At 46.1% G+C, this 23,302-nt stretch overlaps 3 protein-coding genes across 3 annotated transcripts in view; 1 reads left to right on the top strand and 2 right to left on the bottom strand.

Annotated features, from left to right (window-relative positions):
- The window catches only part of UTP20 (UTP20 small subunit processome component), a 57,629-nt gene extending 47,950 nt beyond the window's left edge, over window positions 1-9,679 (top strand). Inside the window, exons 50-62 of the mRNA XM_088532957.1 lie at window positions 244-372; window positions 832-942; window positions 1,668-1,747; window positions 2,400-2,469; window positions 3,517-3,699; window positions 4,622-4,753; window positions 5,609-5,741; window positions 6,488-6,687; window positions 7,039-7,110; window positions 7,659-7,931; window positions 8,397-8,523; window positions 8,945-9,090; window positions 9,357-9,679. Of these exons, the coding sequence (XP_088389083.1) occupies window positions 244-372; window positions 832-942; window positions 1,668-1,747; window positions 2,400-2,469; window positions 3,517-3,699; window positions 4,622-4,753; window positions 5,609-5,741; window positions 6,488-6,687; window positions 7,039-7,110; window positions 7,659-7,931; window positions 8,397-8,523; window positions 8,945-9,090; window positions 9,357-9,512 (1,812 nt within the window). The 3' untranslated portion in view covers window positions 9,513-9,679. The remainder of the gene's footprint in view (window positions 1-243; window positions 373-831; window positions 943-1,667; window positions 1,748-2,399; window positions 2,470-3,516; window positions 3,700-4,621; window positions 4,754-5,608; window positions 5,742-6,487; window positions 6,688-7,038; window positions 7,111-7,658; window positions 7,932-8,396; window positions 8,524-8,944; window positions 9,091-9,356) is intronic.
- A 481-nt stretch (window positions 9,680-10,160) lies between these two features.
- ARL1 (ARF like GTPase 1) lies at window positions 10,161-15,639 on the bottom strand. The gene is made up of 6 exons (XM_088532870.1): window positions 15,505-15,639; window positions 13,948-14,085; window positions 12,626-12,707; window positions 11,466-11,577; window positions 10,646-10,824; window positions 10,161-10,396 (listed from the first exon to the last, which is right to left on the bottom strand). Exons 1-6 carry the CDS (start codon window positions 15,506-15,508, stop codon window positions 10,366-10,368), a joined length of 546 nt encoding a protein of 181 aa, XP_088388996.1. The 5' UTR covers window positions 15,509-15,639; the 3' UTR covers window positions 10,161-10,365.
- Window positions 15,640-17,711: 2,072 nt separating this feature from the next.
- The window catches only part of NUP205 (nucleoporin 205), a 41,283-nt gene continuing 35,692 nt past the window's right edge, over window positions 17,712-23,302 (bottom strand). Inside the window, exons 37-43 of the mRNA XM_088532875.1 lie at window positions 23,153-23,281; window positions 22,579-22,705; window positions 21,713-21,879; window positions 20,923-21,046; window positions 19,952-20,080; window positions 19,208-19,281; window positions 17,712-18,022 (exon numbers count right to left, since the gene is read on the bottom strand). Of these exons, the coding sequence (XP_088389001.1) occupies window positions 17,870-18,022; window positions 19,208-19,281; window positions 19,952-20,080; window positions 20,923-21,046; window positions 21,713-21,879; window positions 22,579-22,705; window positions 23,153-23,281 (903 nt within the window). The 3' untranslated portion in view covers window positions 17,712-17,869. The remainder of the gene's footprint in view (window positions 18,023-19,207; window positions 19,282-19,951; window positions 20,081-20,922; window positions 21,047-21,712; window positions 21,880-22,578; window positions 22,706-23,152; window positions 23,282-23,302) is intronic.

The following is a 23,302-nucleotide window of genomic DNA, read 5'->3' as shown; positions in this document are numbered from 1 at the left end:
GCTTATGAACATCCCCACTCATTTCAGTGACCTATTCTGAATTCATAAGATTTTGCTTGTGTTCAGTTTTTGTCTTAAAATTGTCAGCTGAAAGAAAAATGGGGAAAATAATGTTGGGTGCATGTTTCAGAGCAGTAATCTGTTCTTTCAAATCAAAGTGCTAGAAACAAAGTTGGGCTTTGTGTGGGCTTGCATTTTATGGCACCACCTGTGCGTTGACCATGTGCAATTTGATTTTTGCAGTCGGTAACAATACTTGTGAAAAATGCCAAGAGCCACATAACAGACAAGCAGCTCCAAGTGCTGCTTGGCTTTGCTGAAGAAGACATTTATGATTCATCACGCCAAGCTACTGCCTTTGGCCTTCTCAAGGTATTTCTGTGCAGCACTGTAGCGGGTTTGTGAACCATGGAAATGAGAGCAATGCTGCCTCTTCATAGCAGCCTGCAAGATCTTGTGTGAGAGACAGGTCACACAATGTTCTTAAAGACTCTCTATTACAGGAGAAAAAAAAAAGACAAATTTTTACTGTTTAGCTGATTTATATTGTTTGAGTGGTGATTTTGTACATATCTAGTGCCTTTGAGGATGCATTTGGATCTGAGGATATTTTTGCTAAAGAATCCACATCCCTTACTTTTGGCTCTGTATGTTCCAAAGAAATGGATCACCTTCTAAAGCCATTTTTTAAGTCTTTCTGACTGTGTTTGAAGATGTGGGAAAAAAAAATAATATACTACCTGGGAAAAGTGTAGTTGTGGGTTATAATATTGCACCTTGTACTGTACAGCCAAAGTGGAGTGACCCCAGCTGTGCTTTCCTGTTTTTTAGGCTATTCTGTCCAGGAAGCTGATTGTTCCTGAGATGGATGACGTGCTGCACAAGGTTGCCCAGCTGGCCATCACGGGCCAGAGCGAGCCCGTGCGGGTCCAGTGCAGGCAGGTTGGTGGCATAAGTGTCTCGTCTTGCTTTATTTACAGCAGTCTAAGAGGACAGAGAGCTCAAAGTGGCTGTTCCAGCTCGCTGGGAGCTGTCTTAGTGCTGCGGGGTCTGCACCCCGTCTCCCCTGTTAGCTAATCCGTGTTAGCTGCCCGGCTCGTTCCTGTGGCAGAGCGGAGCAAGCGCGGGCTGCTTGCCCGGCCTCAGAGAGCTCCTGGGCAGCACTGATGCTCTCCCGGCCTTGGAAGCCTTTGGCCAGTGCAGCCAAGGTCTTGCCCTTATTTATGTGCAGGCAGAAGAGAATTTTCCATGATCCATGCTTGCTGCCCATTACTTCTTTCCCCCTTCTAAGCTAAAAATACCCAAAAGAGAACATTGGTTGCCTCATTTCAGACACAGAAATATGGGTGCAGCAGGGGCTGTGCTTAACTAAGTGCTGCGTTTCCATAATTGGAGATTGATTTTGAAGGATGCTGATGAATCTCTGTTAACAGAAGCCTGGTCAAGTCATGGTAACTCTGGAGACTGATCTGGCAGATGTCAGGTGCCTGCAGGTCGTGCTCCAGGCATTGAGATCAGTTGGCTCCTTCTGCAATAGGAATTTGCACATATAGGAAGAAGGAGCTTCTCTCCTAAACTTGCTGCTCCATCACCATATTTTCCTCATATCTTTTGTGTAAGCTTTTTTGATAGTGTCTCTGGTAACTCCTCTCTATGTTTTTTTCCAGATTTACTTAAAATATATTCTTGATTATCCCCTTGGTGACAAGCTGAAGCCTAATTTGGAGTTCATGCTCGCACAACTGGAGTGAGTTTTTATTCCCCCCATTTCTGTCAGAACGGAGCTTTATTGCTTAAATGTGACTTCAGTGGCCTCTTGGTGCAGCAAAGGGCTGTTCCTGTGGCGGAAGTCTTGATTTTCCTGGCTCTAAAAGCAAACTGCTTTTCTTTCAGAGGCTTAGTAAATACAGCAATCTTCTAATCCCCCGTGTCACAGCTGATTTTGTTGCTTTTTAAAACCCATTTGCAAACAACAGTTCTGTTGTTTCCGCGCTGCTCGCGAGCCAGGTGAGCAGGGGTGGATCCAGGAGGAGCGAGGGGCAGCGCGCGGGCCTGGCTGCGCCGTGTGGTGGAGGCCGAGCGGCAGCGCCAGGCCCCGGTTCGGCAGCGTGCCCAGGGCCACCTCCCGCGTGTCCCTGCTCCAGGGCACTGGCTGACACTGTCCCCTGCTCGGGGGCACTCGTTGACACGTGTCCTGACGCATTGGGCTGCTGGGCAGGCTCAGGTTGGAGCTGAGAAGTTGGATGGCTGGTGGGCCCGTCGCTTCCCTTCTCCCGAGTGCCAGAGCAGGTGCCTGGTGGCTGCTGGGGAAGGGTGCCTGGAGGTGTCTGTTACTGGCACTGGTAAATCACAACTTTCATGGAATTAACCCAGGTGCAATGTTAATTATTTCTTCTCAGGTATGAGTATGAAACCGGAAGGGAGTCGGCGCTGGAGATGATCACCTACCTCTTTGACACGTTCCCACAGGTAATGAGCACCCCACGGAGCAGTCAGTTCTTTACTGGGGGTTGCAGTAACAACCGTTTCAGAGCAGGTTTTATTGGGAGCACTTGGTAGCTCATATCACAGAATTGTTGAGGTTGGAGGGCAATATTCTCATGAGAGATAGGAGATAATATGAACGATCACTTATCTCGGAGAACTTGGCTGAGCTCCAAAACATTAATGCGAGACTGGAGAGTCTGCAGTACTTCATTACCTAACGTGCTCGGTCTGCAAGTAAAACAGAGCTCTGTCAGCAGGTATTTGGATAAACTTTATGGTGATTTATGCTGGGAAGAAACACAACCGCTTATGGAAGTTGGATGTGAAAAGAGAGGGAAATTGAGAGTTTTTTCCATTGTGAACTTAACATCCGAAAGGGGTTTTGCTGACTGAGCTGGTATGTGATGTACCAAATCTGTTTTGTTGGCCTGTCTGGAAAGCAGGGACTTTTCAGTGGAATGGAAGAAAATTAGAGCTAAAAAATCGACTGTGCATCTGTGTAGGCTAACACAAAATGCTGTGCTGACTCTGAGCTCTGCACCTGGAGCTTGACTGAGTGCACAGGGGACTGAGAGAAGAGCAATCAAGGAAGAATTTGGGAGGGGGGGAGAAACACTGGGCCCAGGCAGCGGGACGTCCCCTCGCACCCATTAGCTTAAGGGTCTCCACTTGGTTCCCAGCCACTGTGAAGGAGGAAAGTGCTGCTGTTCTTGCCTTACAGAAGGGCCTTTGAGCCCCACTGCCACCGTGCTTAGGAACCTCTGCCTGGTTCAGCCAGAGCTGAGCCCTTTAAGGTTTGAGACTAGTTGTTGTTCCAGAGCCATTTTAGCAAATCTGAGTCAGAACAGGGATGGCGCTGCCCTGTCCTCCCCGCGTGCTCCAACAACGGGATCATCTCCTCTCTGCTCAGCTGCCTTGGTGTGCTCTGCCCCTGGGGCTGGCACCATTCTTGTAGCTGTGCAGGGAATACCCTGCTCTTCGGAGGTGTGCAGCTGACTGACAGCCTGGCTAATGCTTGTTTCCTTCTAGGAGCTCCTCCACAAATACTGCGGGCTGTTTTTCCTCTCTCTTTGTATGATGATGGTGAATGATGACTCTGCCAAGTGCAAAAAGATGGCAGCTTTGGCATGTAAATCCCTGCTCAGTAAGATAAGCATCGAGAAGCAAGATCTGATGTTTTCACTGGTCACACAGTGGTTTCACAGCAAGAAGGTAAATTTGTTGTTTTCTCATTGACTGGCTGTAGACTCTACTGGAAGATTGAGTAAGATTGCGGGCTGGCGGATCAATGGGTGCAGTTATGCCTGATGTATTAGTGTTAGGAAAGGAGTGAAGACAAAAGTCAGCCCAGAATAGGCTCATTAGAGCCGTGTTCACCACCACAGTATCACAGGTACCATGGCAAGGGCACCTGCTGCTGCTGGCAAGAAGAGGAGGGAGCTACATACAGCTACACAGATGTAGGGAACCATTGCTGCAGCCTTCAGACTTTCCAGCTGCATTACAGGGCTTTGTTGCAGTTTCCTTTTTGGGCCAGGCATTTCACAAGGTTAGTCTTTGTCCAGGTGAAATATTTGAGCAAACTCCTTCAAGTGTGTCTGATTTCAGTAACTGGCAGCCTGTGCTGCTTTTACCTCGGCCTTGCTTCATTCTGTTGCCAGAAAGCAGCAAAGCTGAAGCCTGACAGGTTCCAGTTGTGATCCGGGTGCCTGGATGTGTGGTTATTTTCACCTAGGCCTCAGGATCCCTTCCTCTGCAGCAGTGGAGGAGGCAGTTTCCAACACCTGATCCTTTTCATCTCTCACATGTCACGGCCTGGCTCACAGCTGCCCATGGGCTGCCCGCCGCGTTGCGGAGCACTGAGCAGCGCAGAGCAGAGCAGCCCAGCAGGACCTGCAGCTGGGAGACCCAGCCAGGAAGGGCCTTTCAGCAGTCAGGTCAGGGTGTTTCCAGGAATGCCCTGTCCTGCCAGGGGTTGTGTCCCTCGCTGACCACATCTCCTTTACAACCTGCCCCGAAAACCAGCCCCTTGTAGGATGCTGTTGCTGCAGACAAGGTCAGGGCTCCTGCACGTGTGAGCTGCAAGACTTGGCTGTCAGGAGGAGGTAACGAGGGCTTCGTTCTCTCACGGCAGAGCTCCCACCGACGGCTGGCCGCCCAGGCCTGCGGCCTCTTCGTGGAAGTGGAGGGGGTGATGTTTGAGAGGCGGCTCCAGGCTGTGCTCGCCCTGGTTGAAAAAGAGATCGACCCTGTTAAATTCGAAAACGTAAGTTGTATAGCGGTGAGTGAGACTCAGGGAAAGAAAAATAAGAAATTGGAAGAATAAGCATAGGAGGGATTAAACTGTTGGGGCTAAGGGAAGACACAAAGCACTTGCATTTATCCTGAAGGGATGTTGGTGCTTTCTGCCGCAGGCCCCAGCACCCCCACTGAGCACCCGCGGGCGGAAGGCGCTTGGGAGACACCCTCAAATCTGTGGGTTTGGGTATTTTTCCTGTGTGACTTAGTGGGTTGGCAGGTTGTAGCAATATGTGTGTCTGGGTAGCGTCTTCTGGTTATGTGGTCTTTCCCGCTGCAGTAGCAGAGAAGCAACTTTTGCTTTTTATTTAAATAAAAGCGGAGTGAAGCAAAACCACCATAATAGAGCGGCAGGACGCGTGTGCAGCCCTGGGCTGCGTTCTGGTCTGTTTAGCTGGAAAGCAGCCCGACCCGTGCACTGGCAGCGCGCAGAGCGGGCTGAGCCGGGAGGGCAGGAGCGCGGCCCCTGGGCCTGCCTTCCCCAGTGAGACCTGCAGCCTTCGCCTTCAGAGAGGGGCCCTCCCTGACCTCCCAGTAGCACCTCGGCTGCCTCGGGTTCTGCTCGGCCTGGGATAGTCCCCGAGGGGCCCCTCGCTGCACCGGGCTGGCCGCTGCTGTGCGGGGCAGGCGCTGAGCGGGGCAGCGCGCGCAGCCAGCGCGGGTCCCTGCTCCCTCCCAGCACCTGAAGGCAGCTGAGTGAAACCCAGCGAGGCGCAGGCACCTCTGGGAGCGACACACGTGTGCGCCAGTACGTGTGCACGCGTGAACTTAATAACCGTTCAGTTCCTCATAAGCCTCTCTCTCAACGTGCTGGTTTTCTCAGATAACTGAAGAGGAGGAGGAGAAGGCTGCGGACAAGCTGCTGTTCAGCTTTCTCGTGCTGCTAACAAAGCTGATCACAGAGTGCGGCTTGATTCAGTTAACCAAGAACAGAGATGTTGTGAACAGCATCTGGGGTAAGGATGCAGAGTCACTATGGCTGTGTTAGAGGGAGGATTCTCAACGTGCTGTGTGGTTGTTTGCACCCCAATCCAAACTCCTCAATGTGGTCATACAAGGTTGGCGTGCTGTATAAGCACTCATACACAGCAGTTACTGGGCAGCAAAAAGAGCAGATATTAATGGAGAAGGTTACAGAGTTGATGAAAACAATATGTCCTCTATCCCAGTTGCTGGGAAGCATTTTCCATAATCCCAAGAGCAAACTCTTTTGTTTGACCATAATTACATCATCTTAGATTAAAGCTTTCAGCTGTTCTAGGATGATGATGTTTTCCTGATGAGATTAGACAGGCCAGCCAGCAAGCTGTGGCCCGGGGTAGTCGTGCTGGGAATGCCCTGGGGGAGCTGGGGCCATTTGATTCCAGCCGTGTCCCTGTGGGTGAAGTGCCGCAGTGCCCGTCTGGATCATTGGCATTCACTTGTAATGTTTTAAATTTGCCTCATTTTCAGTATGCTCCTGCACAGAGCACGGTTGTCTCGCTCACAGCAACCTTTTCCTTTCCAGTATGGCCCTGGCCTGGGATATCTGGAAGTGCTGTAGTAGCATTCCAGGGTGTCTGATCATGGTGGGGACATTAGGTTGCAACAGATGCTCTGGTGACTCTTGGAGGGACCCAGCTCTTTATTTTATTTTTTTTTTTTATTATTTTTCCCTCTTGCTGGGCTGGCTCCATTGCTGAAACAGGCTTTCTTTGTGCAGGTCATGTTCAGTCTCACCTGCGGTATCCTCACAGCTGGGTCTGGCTGACAGCCACTCAGATTTTTGGTTTGTTGTTTGCATCTCACAAGCCAGAAGATCTTGTCAGCAAGTGGAGAGAAGGAAAGGCAGGGAAGAGGAAAAAAGCGTTGGCAGAGCTGCCTATATCCACGTTCTTCTTGACAGCTGAGCTGGACAGTAAGGTAGTGGTGACTTTTACTCCTTTCCACCTGCCTATTAGCTGTTCAAGGGCTTGGGCGTGAGAACACTTGAGTAGCTTGGCATGCTCATTTCTTTCTTAGCTGGTTCTATTTGCTGCCTAATTCTGATCATTTAAAGCATTTGAGAGGATGTCCCTGTTGCTGGGAGGGGATTTCTCTGCAGTCTTAGTAGTAGAAAGACTTTTTGTGGGGCTGTGAGATGCAGGCAGAAGCTGTGCTGAGCCTGAACCCTGGGATCACTTCAGTCACTTTGGTTTTGCAAACCCCCCATTAGGATTTCTCCTCCTTGCTCCCTCTCATATAAAAATTCCCTCTGCCCTTTTGTCTCCCCAGATGAAGGAGCTCGTGTTTGCCTTCTGCCATCAGCTGCAGTCCAAGTTCCTGGACCAGTCTCTGGGCGAGCAGGTGAGAGCAGGAGTGGGTCTGGGGCTCTGTGGGGGTGTAGGGCAGGCCATGAAGGGCGGTCACGTTGGCGTCTGGCCAGCTGTGTCCCTGTCTGGGGACAGGTCAGAGCTGGGTACAGTGCAGGGCCGGCCGCTCTGTGCTGAGGGGTCTGAGCAGTGCAGGGCCAGCAAAGCCCCCTCACAGTGTGAGTGTGTGAGAGGAGCTGAGTGGGGGCAAGGGCAGGAAGGGGCAGCATCGTGCAGGGCTGGGGTCCTTTTGTCTGGCCCTCCGTGAGGGAGAGTCTGTCGCCGCGCAGCCCCAGCTGGAGCAGGAAGGGAAGCAGATCCCGGGTGTCTCCCCGCATCCACTCCGGGGTTGTGGCTGTTCTGGGAGCCGGGGCTGGCAGCGCCAGCCTGGCCGGAGATTCCCACCATGGAGAGACAGGGCATGGCCGAACACGTTACACCGTCCTGGGCTGGCCAGTGCCTCTTTCGGATCCAGCCTGGGCTCTTCCGTGCCCTGCTGGGCCCTGGGAAACAGTGACTGACTGCTCTGCTCTTGCACTTTAGGTTATAAAGAACTTGATTTTTGTGGCCAAAGTTATCTACTTGCTAGCCCCTGCCTCAGAAGAGGGTGAAGAGGCTGAAGGGGAGCTCAACTGTGACGTGGAAGAGCAGGAGGCCTCTGAAGATGAGGGTGAGGGAGACCCTTCTGCTCAAGAGGAGGGAGGAGGAGAGGACACAGAAGAGAGAGGCCGGCCAGCCACATTGCTGTGGGTCATGAAGAAACTCTCCATCATGGCCAAGCGGGAGGCAGCGTATTCCCCTAAGGTGCCCTTAAAGGTAAGAGCAGGGTTAGGCCGGAGGAATATGATGGTGGAGGCGCTTGTGCAGGAGAGGGTTGCTCTGACTCTGCTCTCAGGGGAGCTGCAGAGGGTGTTGGGGGCTGGTGCTGGAGCTGGGTCTAGCAAGTGCTAAGAAACAGCTCCTTGTGCTGCTGCTAGAGGCCGAGCTCCAGCGTCCTCCGCTGCCTCTGCAGAGGAAAGAACAAGTCTGTTCCTCGAGGTGTTAACAGCTGCCATCACCCTGGTGAAGCCCCAGCGCCGACGCTGGCAGATCCCGTGGGGTTGTGTCTCGCAGCAGGCCGTGCCTGGCAGCAGGAAGACCTTGTGAACGCGGCGGGTTCCTGACCAGTGCGTGTGAAACAACTCCCTGCGCGTTCGCACAGTGCCGCGTAGCGCTCCGCTAGCCACCAGCTCCGCGTCTTCCCTGCCTCCTTCCCTCATTGTCCCGTGTGCTCCTTTTCAGAGAAGTTGCGTCTTTAAGTTCTTGGGAGCAATCTCGGTGGATCTTGGGAAGGACAGAATCAAGCCCTTCCTTCCAACAATCCTCACCCCTCTGTACAGGGAGCTGAACAGCACCTATGCAGAGCAAGGTACGTGGTGTCCTGCGCAAGGACTAGCAAAGGGGAAGCTCCCACTTCACTTGTGTAAAACTGGACAAAAAGGTAGAGCTGGCAAGGTGCTTTCCACTGGGATCGTTTCTGTTTCCAACAAAACTTACTGTGTGACGTGCTGTATGGCAAGCCACCTGTAAAAATATGCTCTGCAATGCCATTATCTTTCAAAGAAAAAAGCTTTAACTTCTCAGAAATACTACTTGTGGTTTGCATGTGTGAAGCAGCCTGTGTGGTCCTCTGGGAAAGCTGGGGAAGAGCGTTTTTGGTCTTGTCAAGGGCTACTGGGCAAAATGAACCGGTACAGAATTGTTTTGTAAAGGACTAGTAATCTTTACAGGGTTCTGGGTTTTCATCCCATAGTCTGAAAAAATCAAGTAAGTTGCGTTTGTTTTACTAGATCCAACATTGAAGAACCTTTCCCAAGAAATTATAGAGCTGCTCAAGAAACTGGTTGGACTGGAAGCCTTTTCCGTTGCCTTTTCTTCTGTGCAGAAACAGGCCAATCAGAAAAGAGCTGTCAGGAAAAAGCAAAGGGCTTTGCAGGTAAATATATATGTGTTTACTGAAATGTTTCACAGATCACCAGGAAGGGGAGTTTGAGGAACATCTTCCTCCTGAATTGGGTTAGTTTCAGTTCAGAAACCCAACAAGAGCCGTGGTTAAAGCTGGGCTCCCAAACCTGGGGCGAGAGCTCAAGAAAATGAACGCTTTTTCTATCAGAAGGTCATTGATTTCTAAAGACATGTTTGGTGTTGATGGGGACAGTTGTACATTCTAACTAAACCTACAACTATGTTGTTTCTCATTAGGCTGTAGCAAATCCTGACATTGCTGCAAGAAGGAAGCTGAAGAGACATAAGAATAAAGCAGAAACCAAGAAGAGAAAAATTGAATTCCTGCGCCCTAGCTACAAGGCTAAGAAAGCTAGAAGTCATGGACTGAAAGATTTAGCAATGGTGGAATAAAAAGGCTTTCACCTTCTCAAGAATGATTTTATGAAAAGGAACTTCCAGCTTGAGAACTAATGATTGTTGAAAAGAAATTATTTACATATTTTAATGTATTTATTTTTTCATGTCCTTTTTTTCCAGCTGAGATCTTAAATAAAAGCTTGTCAGGTTTTCTTTTCTAAGCCTTGCATGTTTACTGTGTATACACACAGCTGCGTGGACGACCACCACAGTTTTTTAAAAGATTAGGCATTTGTTTTTGAAAGTGGGGATGATGAGATGCCTGCCTGCTTATGAACATCCTCACTCCTGGAAAGAAGAGCCTGCCTCCCTCCCTGGAGCTGGTGGGAGTAAATTACCTGTCACTTCTGGAAAAGCTTTTAGTAGAGAAGTAACAGCCGTGGAAGCAGAGCCTGAGTTTGCAGATTAGGAGTAGGACTCCAGCCGCTTTCTATAAGCAGCCTCTACCACGTATCGCACCTGAGAGTAACTTCACTGTGAACCGCAGAAATAGGGCTGGGCAGGTGACAGTTCCGAATTTTATTAGTGTTTTAATTACATGAACAAGTAGCTACACAAACCCACCAAAGGAGGGAGGGGGAAAAAAAAAAAAACCCTTTCCCACCCCATAGGACTTTAATACAAATTAACGCAAGAACATACTTAAAAACACAAAGAAAGAAATGGAGTATCTTAATGTACACAGACATTCACTTGGTTCCATTTTACAACTGAAGACAGACATATGCTTCACAGGAGTCATTTTCAATCTGTTCTATTTACAAGTATTTCTGGCCTGAAAATACTTGACTGCAGAATGAAGGGTGCTGGGTATAGTCAAAGCTCCTCTGCCCTCATCACCGTTGTGTTACTGCCTGCTCTTCAGGGTTTCCACCAACCTAGGAGAAAGACAATTTACTTGAAAAAGCACTTCAAATATGCTCAGACTTCTTCAGTGCATTTTATCTGCGGCAAAATAGTCTCTCTCTGATTCTGCTTTAGTCTGTTAGGGTTACTACCCAGAGCATCATGGACCAAGACAGGTGCAGTGGGCATGAACCTGGCCTACCTCAGCCTCGCTGGAGCTTCCGCTCCTGCTCGGCCTTTTGTCCTCCCTCGGTGCCCACGGAGCTGGGGCCCTTCCTTACCACTCCATGGCCTCGTCGAGGCCGGTGCCTTTCGTCGCCGAGGTTTTGAATATCTGCCACTTGCGGTCCTTCAGCGCCGGCAAGCCCAGCGCGTTGGCCATTTCCGTGGGAGTCATGGCCTGCTCCATGTCCTGCTTGTTAGCAAACACCACCAGAATGGCTTTCTTCAGCTCTTCTTCCTACGGGGGAAATCATACAAGTTGTTGGGGAGGTTTTCACAGAATTTACTTATGCAGAGAAAAATCCCATACAAGGAGAACTCATCTAAATTCAGTCTGCTGATTTCTTTCCTTTTTTTTTCCCCTTAGAAAAAAAGATTCTTCAGAGAAAGAGTGACAGATTCTCAATTCTATCTGTATCTTGTATCACACAGAAACAATTTCAAAACAAAGCTGGTTTACTGAGTATTGTTATAGAATTAAGCTGATAATCTAACAAGGCATATCAAAAAGTTTGCAAGAAGTTGGGGATAAACATTTCACTTCTTTAACTTTTGCCTTCTCCCTCTTACTCATGTTACTTTTCTGCATATGTTCTTTAGGTTTTAATATATAGTAGCAGGACACCTCTCCCTGAAGTAGTAAGTGGTTGTAGCAAACAAACAGGGAAATTTTCATGTGACCAGGAGGCTGAATATAACTAACAGACCAGATAATAGATAAAACTTTAAAAATCTGCAATGTATTTGGTGCTTCTCAGTCAGACGGGTTGCATATGCTGGGAACTGAAAAAAATCCAAGTTTCATACACTAGCTCCAGAAAAGGTTTGTAATTTTTCAATTTCTATTTCACAGTTACAGACATCATCTTGTTTTCTTACCTCCAACATTGCAACAAGTTCTGATTTGGAAATGCCAATTCTGTCTCGATCACAGCTGTCTACCACATAGATCACTGCATCTGTATTTGAATAGTAACACCGCCAATAGGGCCTGCAGGAGAAAAATAATAATTTAGCTCAAATAAAAAAAAAATAAATAAAAAGCTGTTCAAGCTGTGGTTAAGACAGATAATGAGAAACAAATTACTCGGAGAATGCAGAAACTGACTACGGGGTGAAAGGTCCAAGGGAGAAACCAGAGGTATACAGAAGGTGACAAAAGGAACAGACAGTATGAATACAGCGTCACAAAAGCAGAAAAAGATCAGCCTTGAGAACAGGAAATGGGCAGAGCTGCTGGGGACAGATTTATTTGAGGAATTGTTTGCAGGGTATCAGCTCAAGACCTCTGCAGGAGAGGGCAGCAAAGCAAGTTCATAAACACAAGCTTTTTGCAAAGAGTTATATTAGCTTTGATAAAACAAACAAGTGTATTAAAATTATCATTTGCCAGAGTTATCATTATGGCAATTAGGGCATTCACTAGGCAGGCTAAAAAAGAAATCTTTTATATGACTGATTTGTACAAGTAGGTCAACAAAGATCGTAACAAACCATCTCTTTCTCAGAGTTACTTTACTGAGGCTAAAAAGGGAGGGAAAGTGGCACTGTCCTTAACCAACTAGTGATCAAAAAGGAATCTTGAGAAGACCATAAAAGGGTCCAAAAGAGAACATGAAAATTATTCAAGTAATCACTCACTACAAAAGCTGTACAGTTCACTACTCAAGAATTGTTATCTATACCTTTTATATTTTATCATAGCATTCCTTAAAACGTCAATATTTAAAGTTTGGGGGGGAGGGGAGGTTATATCACTGACTTACTGACTTCTCAGGATGCTGCCCAATTACAAACTACCCAACCTGATGTTTTTAAAACAAAATTGTTCACCAGTGAAAAAGTTCACTTGGTCTTTTTGGTTTTTCCCCCCCCACCCCAACCACATAGTCCAAAACAGAGGCTGCATTAACTGAGTTCTGACATATTAAAATTTAGAGAACCAATTTGCAGAAGGGCCAGATATTAAGAATTTCAAGACCTCAGGGTTTTTTAGAGAAATATAATTACAAGTTTTCATTTTAAGCAATCATTATTACCTTATACTTGTCTGTCCTCCCAAGTCCCAAACTTGAAATTTCAGATTCTTGTATGTCACTGTCTCAACATTGAAGCCAATTGCTGAAAAAGTGAAGCAAGTTACCTCAACAAGCTTTGAATAACACATTGCCATGTGCACAATAAAAGCATTTTTAAAAACATACCATAGAGATCTGCAACAAATACAAAGGTGGTTACAAAAGAAGTACGACCAGATAGGTGTGTGAAAGCACCAAAAGAAACAGAAATACAGGTAAAAGAAATGCCCATTTTAACAAGCAAGTACGTAGGGGACAGGAGTAAGTCCTTGGGGACATTTCTTCACGTTGAGAGCAGAAAAACTGCCCTCTCCTAAGGCTGCAGCAGACACCTCGGCAGTGAGCACATGGAAGGTGGCAGCAGAATATGGAACATCTCACATTCCTGTCAACTCGCAGCGGCACAAAATGAAGCAGCAAATACTGGAGGGAACCTCAAAGACATGACAAGGGCTTGACAGCCACAATTCCCCATCCTGTGGGTTGCACCAGGTGATTCTAGCAAGATCCCTCTGGTACATGCACTTTGTAATACACTGATGTATAGTGTGTGACCTGTTTAGCCTGATATAAAAAGTGTCTACATACCAAGCTTAAGACACGCAGAATCACTATTTCCTTGCCAAAAACAAGAACTTAAGGAGATGTGAAATGGGGTTCGATAAGGACCTCCCAAATTCACATCAGAGCTACGTTTGCAGACAAAGACGACGTCAGTAGTTACCATTTATTGAATATTCACCTCTCAACAGAAACCTAGCAAATTGTGGGAGCAAACTTAAGGTCAAATACTCGGTGTTCAACAGGGCAGCATAAAATACTGCTTCCTGCACTGCTGCTGTAGCACTGTTATGCAAGGAAGCGACAGTCACAGCAGTGACAGGACAAGGGGTAATGGAATACAAATAGAAACACAAGATGTTCCATCTCCATGTGAGGAAGAACTTCTTTACTTGAGGGTGACAGAGCCCTGGAACAGGCTGCCCAGAGAGGTTGTGGAGGCTCCTCTGGAGATCTTCAACCCCCGCCTGGATGCCACCCTGTGCCACGTGCTCTGGGTGTCCCTGCTAGAGCAGGGGGGGTTGGACTAGATGATCTCCAGAGGTCCTTTCCAACCTCAACCATTCTGTGATTCTGTGAAGTCCTTAAAGACAAGAGCAAAGGGTGCCAGAAACACAGGGCCCTTTGCTCTGTGAAACCACCACACAGTGAGTTCTACTGAGAACCTGCGGATCAGAACCACAGTCAAATCAGCTGCTTTTAATAACCGACTGATCGCTTACTCGGAATGGTAGTGACAACTTCCCCAACTTGCAGCCTGTACAGAATGGTTGTTTTTCCTGCTCCATCCAGCCCCAGGATGAGAATCCTCATCTCTCGAGTTCCAAACAGACTGGAAAAGATGGTGGAAAAAAAGCCCCCTGCAAAAGAGAAAGAAAGGTGATTGTCTAGAAGTGTGTGCTGAGCCACACGATACTTTCCTTTCTATACCATTATTTTATGCTAGATTTACCCAGAAAAATCAAGCAGCAGTGAGCTTCCTCTTTGTGGTTAGGATTTTTTCCTTTCCTTCATTTGTCAAAATCTGTGTCAAGTTCTTTTTTGTTTTCATTGGCCTCTATCTTTTCAGTGCAAGAGACTATACGAGGGCACTCTTAGGCCTGAAATAATTCTCCCTGAATTTTATGGTCGCCCTCAGCACCATCCACTTACTTACATTTTCTTAAAATGAAGCACAAACCAGTATGTACATGTTGCAGACAATTAAAACCCACAGTTGCACTAAATCACTAAGCAACTGAATGCTGTGGAGACGCCTGGGCGCTGACTTTGGTTGCCTTTTTGTTCAAAATTGTTTTCCCTCATCATCTTGTCTACATAACAGCACCCTTGGCCGGGCGCCAGTCTGATCTCTGTCTATTAAAGGTTCAAGAAGAGAACCTCGGCTAACACGAAACTTTTTCCCCAATATTTTTGCAAGATATGTATCTAAAGCGAAATAATAATTTTGTACGTGCACCTGAACTCTTAAGGTAATGAAATACCAAATAAGCTAGGTCCAGGCTTTGATAAATATATCAAAGATGCGACAAATCTGCAACCCAAACAGCATTCAAATCGCTTCCTGATAACAGATACCCGCTGTGTTTGCCTTCCTACGTAACCATGAAGCCCTTCTGGGTGGGGAGGAGGGAAGGACAGCCCGTGCACCTGCACAAGAAGGTCTCTGTACACACTGGTATCGGGTTGCTGCCTTTCTTCCAAGCCCGTCCCACCACAGAAACCACCGCAGCACTGACCAAGGCACCCAGGACCGCCCGCTGCAGGTCTGCACTGCGCTGGCCGGGGCACTCGTCTTTGGTGTCACTGGGTACGACACCAAACGCCTCAGCGGGGCCCCGGGAGCAGCAGCACAGTGCAGAGGTGAAGCTGCAAATGGTGTTTGAAACGCAGACACTTCACATGAGAAGCAAACATGCAAGCCGCCAAAGCCATGGGGAAGATGGCTCCTTCCTCTCAAGCAGCCGGCAATTTTAGTTCATGACAGACTTCCTTCCTTTCCCTGTTTTTATACTGATGCGCTCCCCTCACATTGAAATCCTTTCCAATTATGATCAGGACGGATTTACGGTAATCATTTAACTGCTCCATTTAAGCGCTATTATCACTTAGGTGCTAATTACTCAGACAACCGTAAGACCAGCAGACAGACAGAGTCCCCCGTCCCTCCCGCGGGCGCCCGGCCCCTCCGCCCCCACGGGCCGTTGGGGTGCGGGGGAGGCGCCAACGGCCGCCGCTCCAACGGCCGCCGCGGCGCGCTCGCCCCGGCCGCTCCTTACCCATGTCGAGCCGCCTCCCCGCGTCCCGTCCCGTCCCGTCCCGTCCTGTCTCGTCCCGTCCTGTCCCGTCCCGCCGGCCCTGGCGCCGCTGCCGCCGCCCGCAGCCTCCACGTCGAGCGCCGCGGCGAGTAAACGAGGCGCCTCCTCCTCCCCCGCCCGCCGCGCGCCGTTTCGACACAGAGCCGGGACGTGGCCCGCTTTCCTTCGGCCGGGAGGGGGCTGCGAGGGGCACCCCTCCGCCCTTCTCCCCGTTAATCCGAAGCCAGGAGGGAAGGAAAAAAAGGGATATAGATATTAATAGTAATGATAAAAAGAAGTAAGCTGGACTGAAGCGCGACGAATGTGCGGCGCGGAAAGGGGAGTGCTGCGGTGGGGGCGGGCGCGGGGAGGCCGCTCCGAGCGGAGGCGGCGGCGCCGGCGCCGGGGCCGGGGCCTGTCCCGAGCAGCTCCGGGCGGCGGCTGCTGCAGCGCCCACCTACCCCAAAGAGGGGCTGCTGCTTCCCGGCCCGCCCCGCGAGCTTAGAAAGCCCCAAATAACAAGAGAAGCGAAACCCCGGCTCCGTATAAAAATACATTATTTTTTCCTTTATATATATATATATAAATAAATATAAACGGTCCGTGCCCAGCGCCTCGACCTTATGGGAGCTGCAGGGCACGCATACGCGGCAGGCGCTGCAGCGGGGCCGCGGGCAGGCCTCGCTCGCACACAGCGCCATGAGGCCCGACTCCAGCTGCAGGGCCCTCGAGCCGGGCTCCTTTTCGCGCAGAAATCTCACGTCAAATCTCACGTCCAAGGTCACTTCACTGCGCAGGAGGTCGCCCGGGCAGGGTGCAGCACAGGGGAAGCGGCGGGGCCCTGGTGAAGGCAGGGGCTGGGGGCACTGCGTGCCATTAACCGATGGAGCCCATCGCTGGGTACAGCCACAGTGAAGACGTTACCAAACAGGAGTTACACCAGGAGTGCAAGGGAGCCGGTCCCATCGCGGCACCTCTGCTCTCGGCTGTGCGGCAGGGCAGTGTCACCTCCAGCGTATTTCGGAGTTCGCAGCAACTGGGAATGGTTTCCAAAAGGTAAAAGAGCGGTGTGTGGCTACGAGGAAAAACTACCGTATCGAAACTCTCCCCAAATGTAGTAAAGTGCTCTGAGCCAGCAGAATTCCAAAATTACATTCTTCTTTTTAATAACTCTGTACATCGTTTCCTGATTTTCACTGAGAGGTTGGAGAAATTAGCAAACTCTTCAGAATTAACAGACACAGTCTGACCCCGTAAACTATTAATACCTAGATATTCTGACAGAATATCTAACAAATGATCATCTGATAGCAGGGCTATAAACAGCCCAGCAAAGAAGGTATTTGTAATTCAAATGCACAAATTAATTACATGAATAAATATAAAATTATTTAAAATAGAAAATAGTCATGAAAATTCAGGAGAGAGAGAATTTACAAGGCACACATGGAGTGAAGCTTTAAGAACAGTATAATAAGAGCGAAATCCAGCAAATTGCACGATACGGAGGCAGTGGTTACATCAGTCTCTTTATGTAAGAGCAAATGAGGTATCAAGGTCTCTTATGAGAATAACGTGTAACTCCAGAACCAACGCACCCCTCAGGCACTCTGACTCTCTCCTCGTGCATTTTGTTCCATCTTCATACTCCTCTTCTGGCATCTTACCCCGCCATGCTAGAAGAATCAACCCAGGATAGTCCCAAATCTTCCCCCGCTAAAGGCAGCCACCTTCCAGGCCACCTTCTTCCCCCTCCACAACACTGTTTTTTTTTTTTCCCATACCTAAAATTATACAAAGGGAGGAAGCTTGTACTCAGGAAAAAAAAAAAAAAAAAGGTGGAGGGAGAGAAGGGGAAGCAGAAACAAGTAGCTTCACAAGGCAAAATGTGCTTTCCTATAGAATTCAAACTGTAGCAAGCAAGCACACCCTGTCTACAAGTGCCGAGACCTGAAACACGTTTTCATCCCATCTGTTTGTGAAGCATGAAGAGCATGAGCAGACCCAGACCTTCTGAGCTTTCTTTGAAAACATCCATAGATGTGATGCTATCACAGTTGCAAAGCTTCTTTCCTTTGCCTCCTTTAAGTCCTCTGTGAAAATTCTTTCTTGCATGAAATTTTACATTAATCATAACACATTTTAAAGCAATTCTTTATTTTTTACTGTCAATTTGGGAGCAGTAGTAAAGAATACACAAAACTGATTCATTGGAAGTAAGAAAAAAAAAGTAACAAAATATTTTTGCACATTATTTAGAAAAATGTATGTTCTAGAAAATCCAATGATCTGGAAAGCCTGCCCTTGTGCACTGCTTCAAGGAGCAAGCAATATGTGTAAGAGTCATTTAGGTCCTTGATATCCTTAGGAGACCACGGATACGTCTAACAAGAGCTTGAATAAAGGTGTAGCGTGACCGAACCTTGGAATACAACCCTTCTATGTCCAGGAGCTTCTTCTGCAGAGATTCACCAAAACTGTTGGTGGCTTCAAGCTGAAGCTGAAAAGAGAGATTTGAGAGGTTTGCTGCAGTAAAAATACAAAGTCTTCAATTTCTAAAATGTCCTCTTATACATCCCCAGCTACCTGGGGCATTATTCTTCTTTCAGCGGCTTTCAAAAGTATATGCTTTTTCTGTTTCCCCTAGTAAATACTGTTTGCATTCTTCTCCTATGTTTCTTTCTTAAGTCACATAATGAAGGGCATTTCTATGGATGTTCTGAGGTATTTGGGGCTTAACTGCATATTACAACTTCACAATCTCTGCAAGTATTTGAGGAATTAAACCGTCTATGTAATTTGACCTTTTCATCTATAGCCATTCCAGTCGAAGTTTTTGTAGTCTTTTAAGGACTCCATGTTCATATGTCAACATTTTTTCATTAATACATATGTGTATACTGAAGAAAATCAATCATATTCTAAGTATTTTAGCAAGATGTTACTAGGCATTTTACTTTAAAACAAATGAACTGAAGACAGAAGCTACATTATAAAATTTACCATTTAGGATGATTAATAATGGTATTTGAGAATAAGCAGGTTTTTGAGCACATTTTTTCATGCAAAAATAGCAGTAGAAATGTTAGTTCTGCCAAAAATGATGTTTATTAGTACAAATGATTTTTTTTTCTGCTGACTGTAAGTCCAATTAACATGAACTATGCAATTGCCGGGCAAGTAGAAATCACTTATCTCTGGCATTCATGATTTATAGTCTCCTCAGTCTCTGTTACACTTCTCAATCTCAGCTCTGTACAGCCTATCTGAATCTGACTAAAACATCTACAAATTCAGAAAAAAATTTGGAATCCTACTCTCATCTTGTAAGTCTTTCCAGGATAGCTTATGACTTCAGAAAGCTATTACCAAAAATAAGCGTATTTGATTAGTTTAAAAATAAGAATAATTAATAGTATTTGTTATACTCTGGCTTATTTTCATTTTATAGTTAATGAAATAATAAATATTTTCTTTGTTTATATTAAGACTTGAAAATATGTGTGTAGTAGTGCAGCTACTACCTGTGCCGTAAGTCCTTCAAAAATGCTGCAACACTTCGCTAGTCCTACAATAAATTCTACAAAAAACTGGGATTACCGTGGACTGGTTAGAGATGGGAAAGTTACAGTTGGACTGCTCTCAACAGAGAGCCCACTGTAAACTTCCAGTGAGCAACACTCACCTGATCTATGTCATGCTGGCTCACTCGATTCAGGCCACCACTGAAATCCAAGTTAGGCTCTGACCCAAAAGAATCTAATGATAAAAATGAGAAATGAGACATTATATTGGCTATTCAACACCACGATCTCCACAACAAATTATGAAATGAGTTTAAAACACATTATTTTGCATTATCAGAAATGGAAACAGTTTCTTTTTCCTCAATTTAGCATATTCTCTCTAATCATCAGACTAAAAGGCATAAATGAAAAGCTCATCCTCAGACTATCTTTTAAGTTTACTTCCATTCCTGTTTTTTTTTTTACCAAAATTCAACAGTATTAAAATCTTTCAGTGAATCACAGTGCCTGCAATTCTAGAAAGTCTTTCAAAGAACACCAGTCTTCATTTTAGTTCTTAATTTCATCTTAGATAATTCTATTAAAAATATTTTCATATGCCTTCTTTTTCATCAGTGATGTAGTTTTATTACTTAACTTCACTTGTTGGGAAAAAGAGAAATAAAAAACAGTTTGTTACGCTTTTCTTTGGAGATTATGCATAATAAATAAAACCCCCGAAGTCTGTCCATCAACAATGCTTGGAGGATTGCCAGAACTCCGTAGGAAAAATTGATGGCACATCCAAAAGTAACAAAATCTTTTTCTTAAATATGAATCACCAAATATTAATAGCAGCAAGCCAGTTTTCATTTAGCTGTGAGAAGCTGTTCAAAGGCACCCTGGTATTGGAGAAGGGTTACCTTGCAGCCTGCCTCTCTTAAATGACGTCCTGGAGGACAGCAGCGAGTCCTGGGAGTCGGTGGGCGTGCAGTGCAGGAGATAGTGCTCCAGGTGACGCCAGAGAATGAAGAGACACGTTTCTATGATATCTGTAGACAGGCATCTCAAGTGAAGGAGTCTAAGCATACTGCCATTACACTCTACTCTTTCTAAATGCACATATTTACACAACCACGCTAGAGATGTCACCCCTCCTAGCAGCTTTCAACCCCTGCTGCTAAGGCATGGGTGGCAGAGGGTAACCTGCATTGTGCAACGCTGGCTACACGACTGCTGCTCACCCTGAGGACAAGCACCATGCATGAGAGCAAGAGTACAAGTGCTCAGCTGATTTGTAAGAGTTAACCAAGGCTGAGAATTAAAGGGGTGATAAAGCTGAGGACGGCAGTAATATCTTAAGCCACAACAGATACATCTGCAAGAGCACATCTTTCCTGAAGTTCCTAAAACTTTCATTTTCAAAGGAAAATCTACAGACAGTCATTTTGTGTGTGACTAGTTGTCTCCATAAAACTCGTGTTTGCAGCAAATATGCAGCTGGCTACAAGTCTGATCTGCAGTTGCTCTACAGGCACCCCACAGTTCTTGCACCACCCTCGCAGACATGTGCGAATGGGTAGCAGCCCTGGGTATTACACTGCCTAGCTGGGCTGTGATACTTCCCCCAGCATAATGCTGTTAAATGTCCTGGCAGGGTCAGTAAGATGGAAGTGACCACTCTTCTTCCAATCATCGTAGTAACTTGAAAATATTTACAACAGCAGAATAATCCTCTGTCACTAACTTAACTGTCAATATTGCAAAGTCCCCTCTACAAAAAGTATGGTTTCAAGGTAATGAGAAACCTAACTGTAAGTAAAAAGCACTTGATCCCATTCCTCTGCTTTCCTAGAGCACTGTCTTGAGGGTTATTTCACTTGTAGAAGGATACAGGAACAGAGAGAAAGCAGCTTGGCTCGGTTGTTTATCAGCTTCACCAGGCGCCGTCTCGCCAAAACGTATTTCTGGGCAGTGGAAATTTTGTCCACCCCAGCTGGCATAACTGATTGACACAGCTGTGATAAGAAAGAGAAACAGGAAGATTTTAGCAAACCTGAACATGGTGTTAAAACAAATAAACGAATAAAATTACTCACCAGTAACCCTGTCAGCTACTACTTCCCCCAAATGGTGCACTGTATTTTTAACTCATACAATCTTACTGATTTAAAAAAATAAAAAATTAAAAGAAATTAAAGAAGAAATTAAATGTAACCCCAAGCAGATTTTCTAGCAAGAAAAATGTTCATTTGGGATCTCAGTCAGTTTATTAGTTTATTCTGATAGCACCAGCCATTATTCTTCCATATAAAGTATCCATTCCCTCTGTAACCCCATCATCTTGGCAAAAAGTGACAGAAAATTCACAGCCACTGAGGCTGTACATGGTACATATATTTATTCAAGAAAGATAAATGATGAGCAGTCCCAAAGTGTTAGCAGCAATTTTCCTGTATAATTTTATAACAGCTGTGATTCAATTAAGACTAATATTTCTCCCAGATTTTGGATCACTCTTTACTTGGATCTTTTCATCAACAGAGAGCACGAGAGCTGTGACCATTTACTTTCCTAAGATGCTCTGGGGTCTCCATTAAAGCTTTGCCTCCATCTATGCAGATAATCCGTTAGATACAGTTAACTCTTCAGGATAAAACCTACTGAGTCAGCAGAGCTGTTACCTCTTTTATTTCATCTGGTGGGAGCTGCTCCACGTTTTGCAGCTTGTTGACGCTCTGGCGATGGCTGTCGTAGTAGCTGAAGAAGTCGTTAGTGCTCTGCTTCAGGAGGTAGACAATAATGCCCAGACCTGGCAAGCGCCAGTACGGGACCACCGGGGCTTGTGTGTCTAGAAAGGATCAACAAATTACAATAAATCACTATTTAATTCAAAATAAACAAACAAATCAGCAAGGTATCCTCTCTATCACTGATTAGTGAAAGATAGGGATGCATTGACAAATATATTCTGTATTTCTGAGCAGAAGTAATACCAATGAAAGTCTGCAAGAAAAGTTCTGGGGCTGTAGCAGGAGAAGGCAGTCAGTGTAGTGCAGTACAGCGAGCAGGACATGAAGCCTCAGCAGATCACAAGGCAAAACTGATGTACTAGTTAAATGCTTCAGCCACTCAGCTGCATCACAGCACACTATAAACTTCCAGTAAGCAATAAAACGCATCTTGCGTGTCGAAAATGCAGTCCTAGTTTCACATTCTTCAGTCTAGCATAGCTACTGAAAATTAAAAAAAAAATCATCTTCCCTTTACTCCAATTTATGCTACTTACTTACATCCACTTTCTTGTACTGATACATGTGTTTCTGAGGCTGTAAGGAGTAGCCTGCCTTTGGCCACATTTGTTTTAACTTGCATTAGTTCCCTGATTTGATTTACTGCAAGTCTGAACGAGCATTTATTGCAGCCTAAGGTGATGGGTAGTCATGAGACTGCTACAGTGTCTGTGAAACTACAGTCTCTGATACATTACCTTTTACTAGCCCAAATTTCGCTATTTAGTGTCATAAAACAGTGAGCCAAAAAACCTCACCTTGACGAGACCCATCTCTGTTGGTTGACTCTGACAGGCTGGGTGTAAACAGACAAACAGTGTGCTGAAAAGTGGGGGCACTCTGCAACATAAGTGACTCACAGTATTCCATCACATTGGCACAGATCTAATAAATAAATAAACAAATAAAATAAATTCTGTGCAGCATTCAATTTAAAAGGGATATATGTCCATAAACAATAAATTTTGCTCTGTCTCTTCTCCCTAGAATGTGATAATTCAGTTCTAGGCTGCTTTTCCAAATCTGCTAGCTATAATTTCCAGTCAATTTCAACTCCCCTTTGCCTCTAACTTCCTGATGTCTCTTGCTCTCTGTAGCTTGATTTTATTTACTGCTAAAATTCCTCAAGAGTTTCAAACTGCAAAGTTGACAGACTTTAGAAATAAATTGAAATGGTTGCTAATGCAAATATAATTAACCAAACTTTCAAAGTTTATTTTAAATAGACCTAAAATGGGGATTCCTACCAAACACAGACGAAGACGACCGAAAGCACACCAGCTAAAATCTCACAGTTTTGAGACTGAAGGTGTTAGCAGCTTGTTTCCTCACCTGTTGCATGGCCAACTCAATCTCATCCCTCTTGTTCATTCTGTCTCCTTCCGCATTATCCTCTTGCAATTTAAATTGACGCAGTTTATCTGAACCACCAAAACGACTCAGAAGTCCTAAACACTGGCGCTGTTATAAGAAGCCAACATT

Source organism: Tinamus guttatus, unplaced genomic scaffold (genome assembly GCF_059628265.1).
Source record: "Tinamus guttatus ecotype Peru unplaced genomic scaffold, ASM5962826v1 Tinamus_guttatus_pri_ptg000472l, whole genome shotgun sequence".
Classification (NCBI taxonomy): domain Eukaryota; kingdom Metazoa; phylum Chordata; class Aves; order Tinamiformes; family Tinamidae; genus Tinamus; species Tinamus guttatus.
Note: the sequence above shows the minus strand (reverse complement) of the source record. Positions and strands in the feature narration are given on the sequence as shown.

Excerpts from the sequence above, each read along its gene's own strand:
- ARL1 (XM_088532870.1), bottom strand. Across the intron at positions 12,708-13,947 it reads AGTTGTCACTACCATTCCGA|CAATTGGCTTCAATGTTGAG; the intron begins GTAAGCGATCAG and ends TCACTTTTTCAG. Across the intron at positions 10,397-10,645 it reads CTCGACGAGGCCATGGAGTG|GTTGGTGGAAACCCTGAAGA; the intron begins GTAAGGAAGGGC and ends TCTTTCTCCTAG.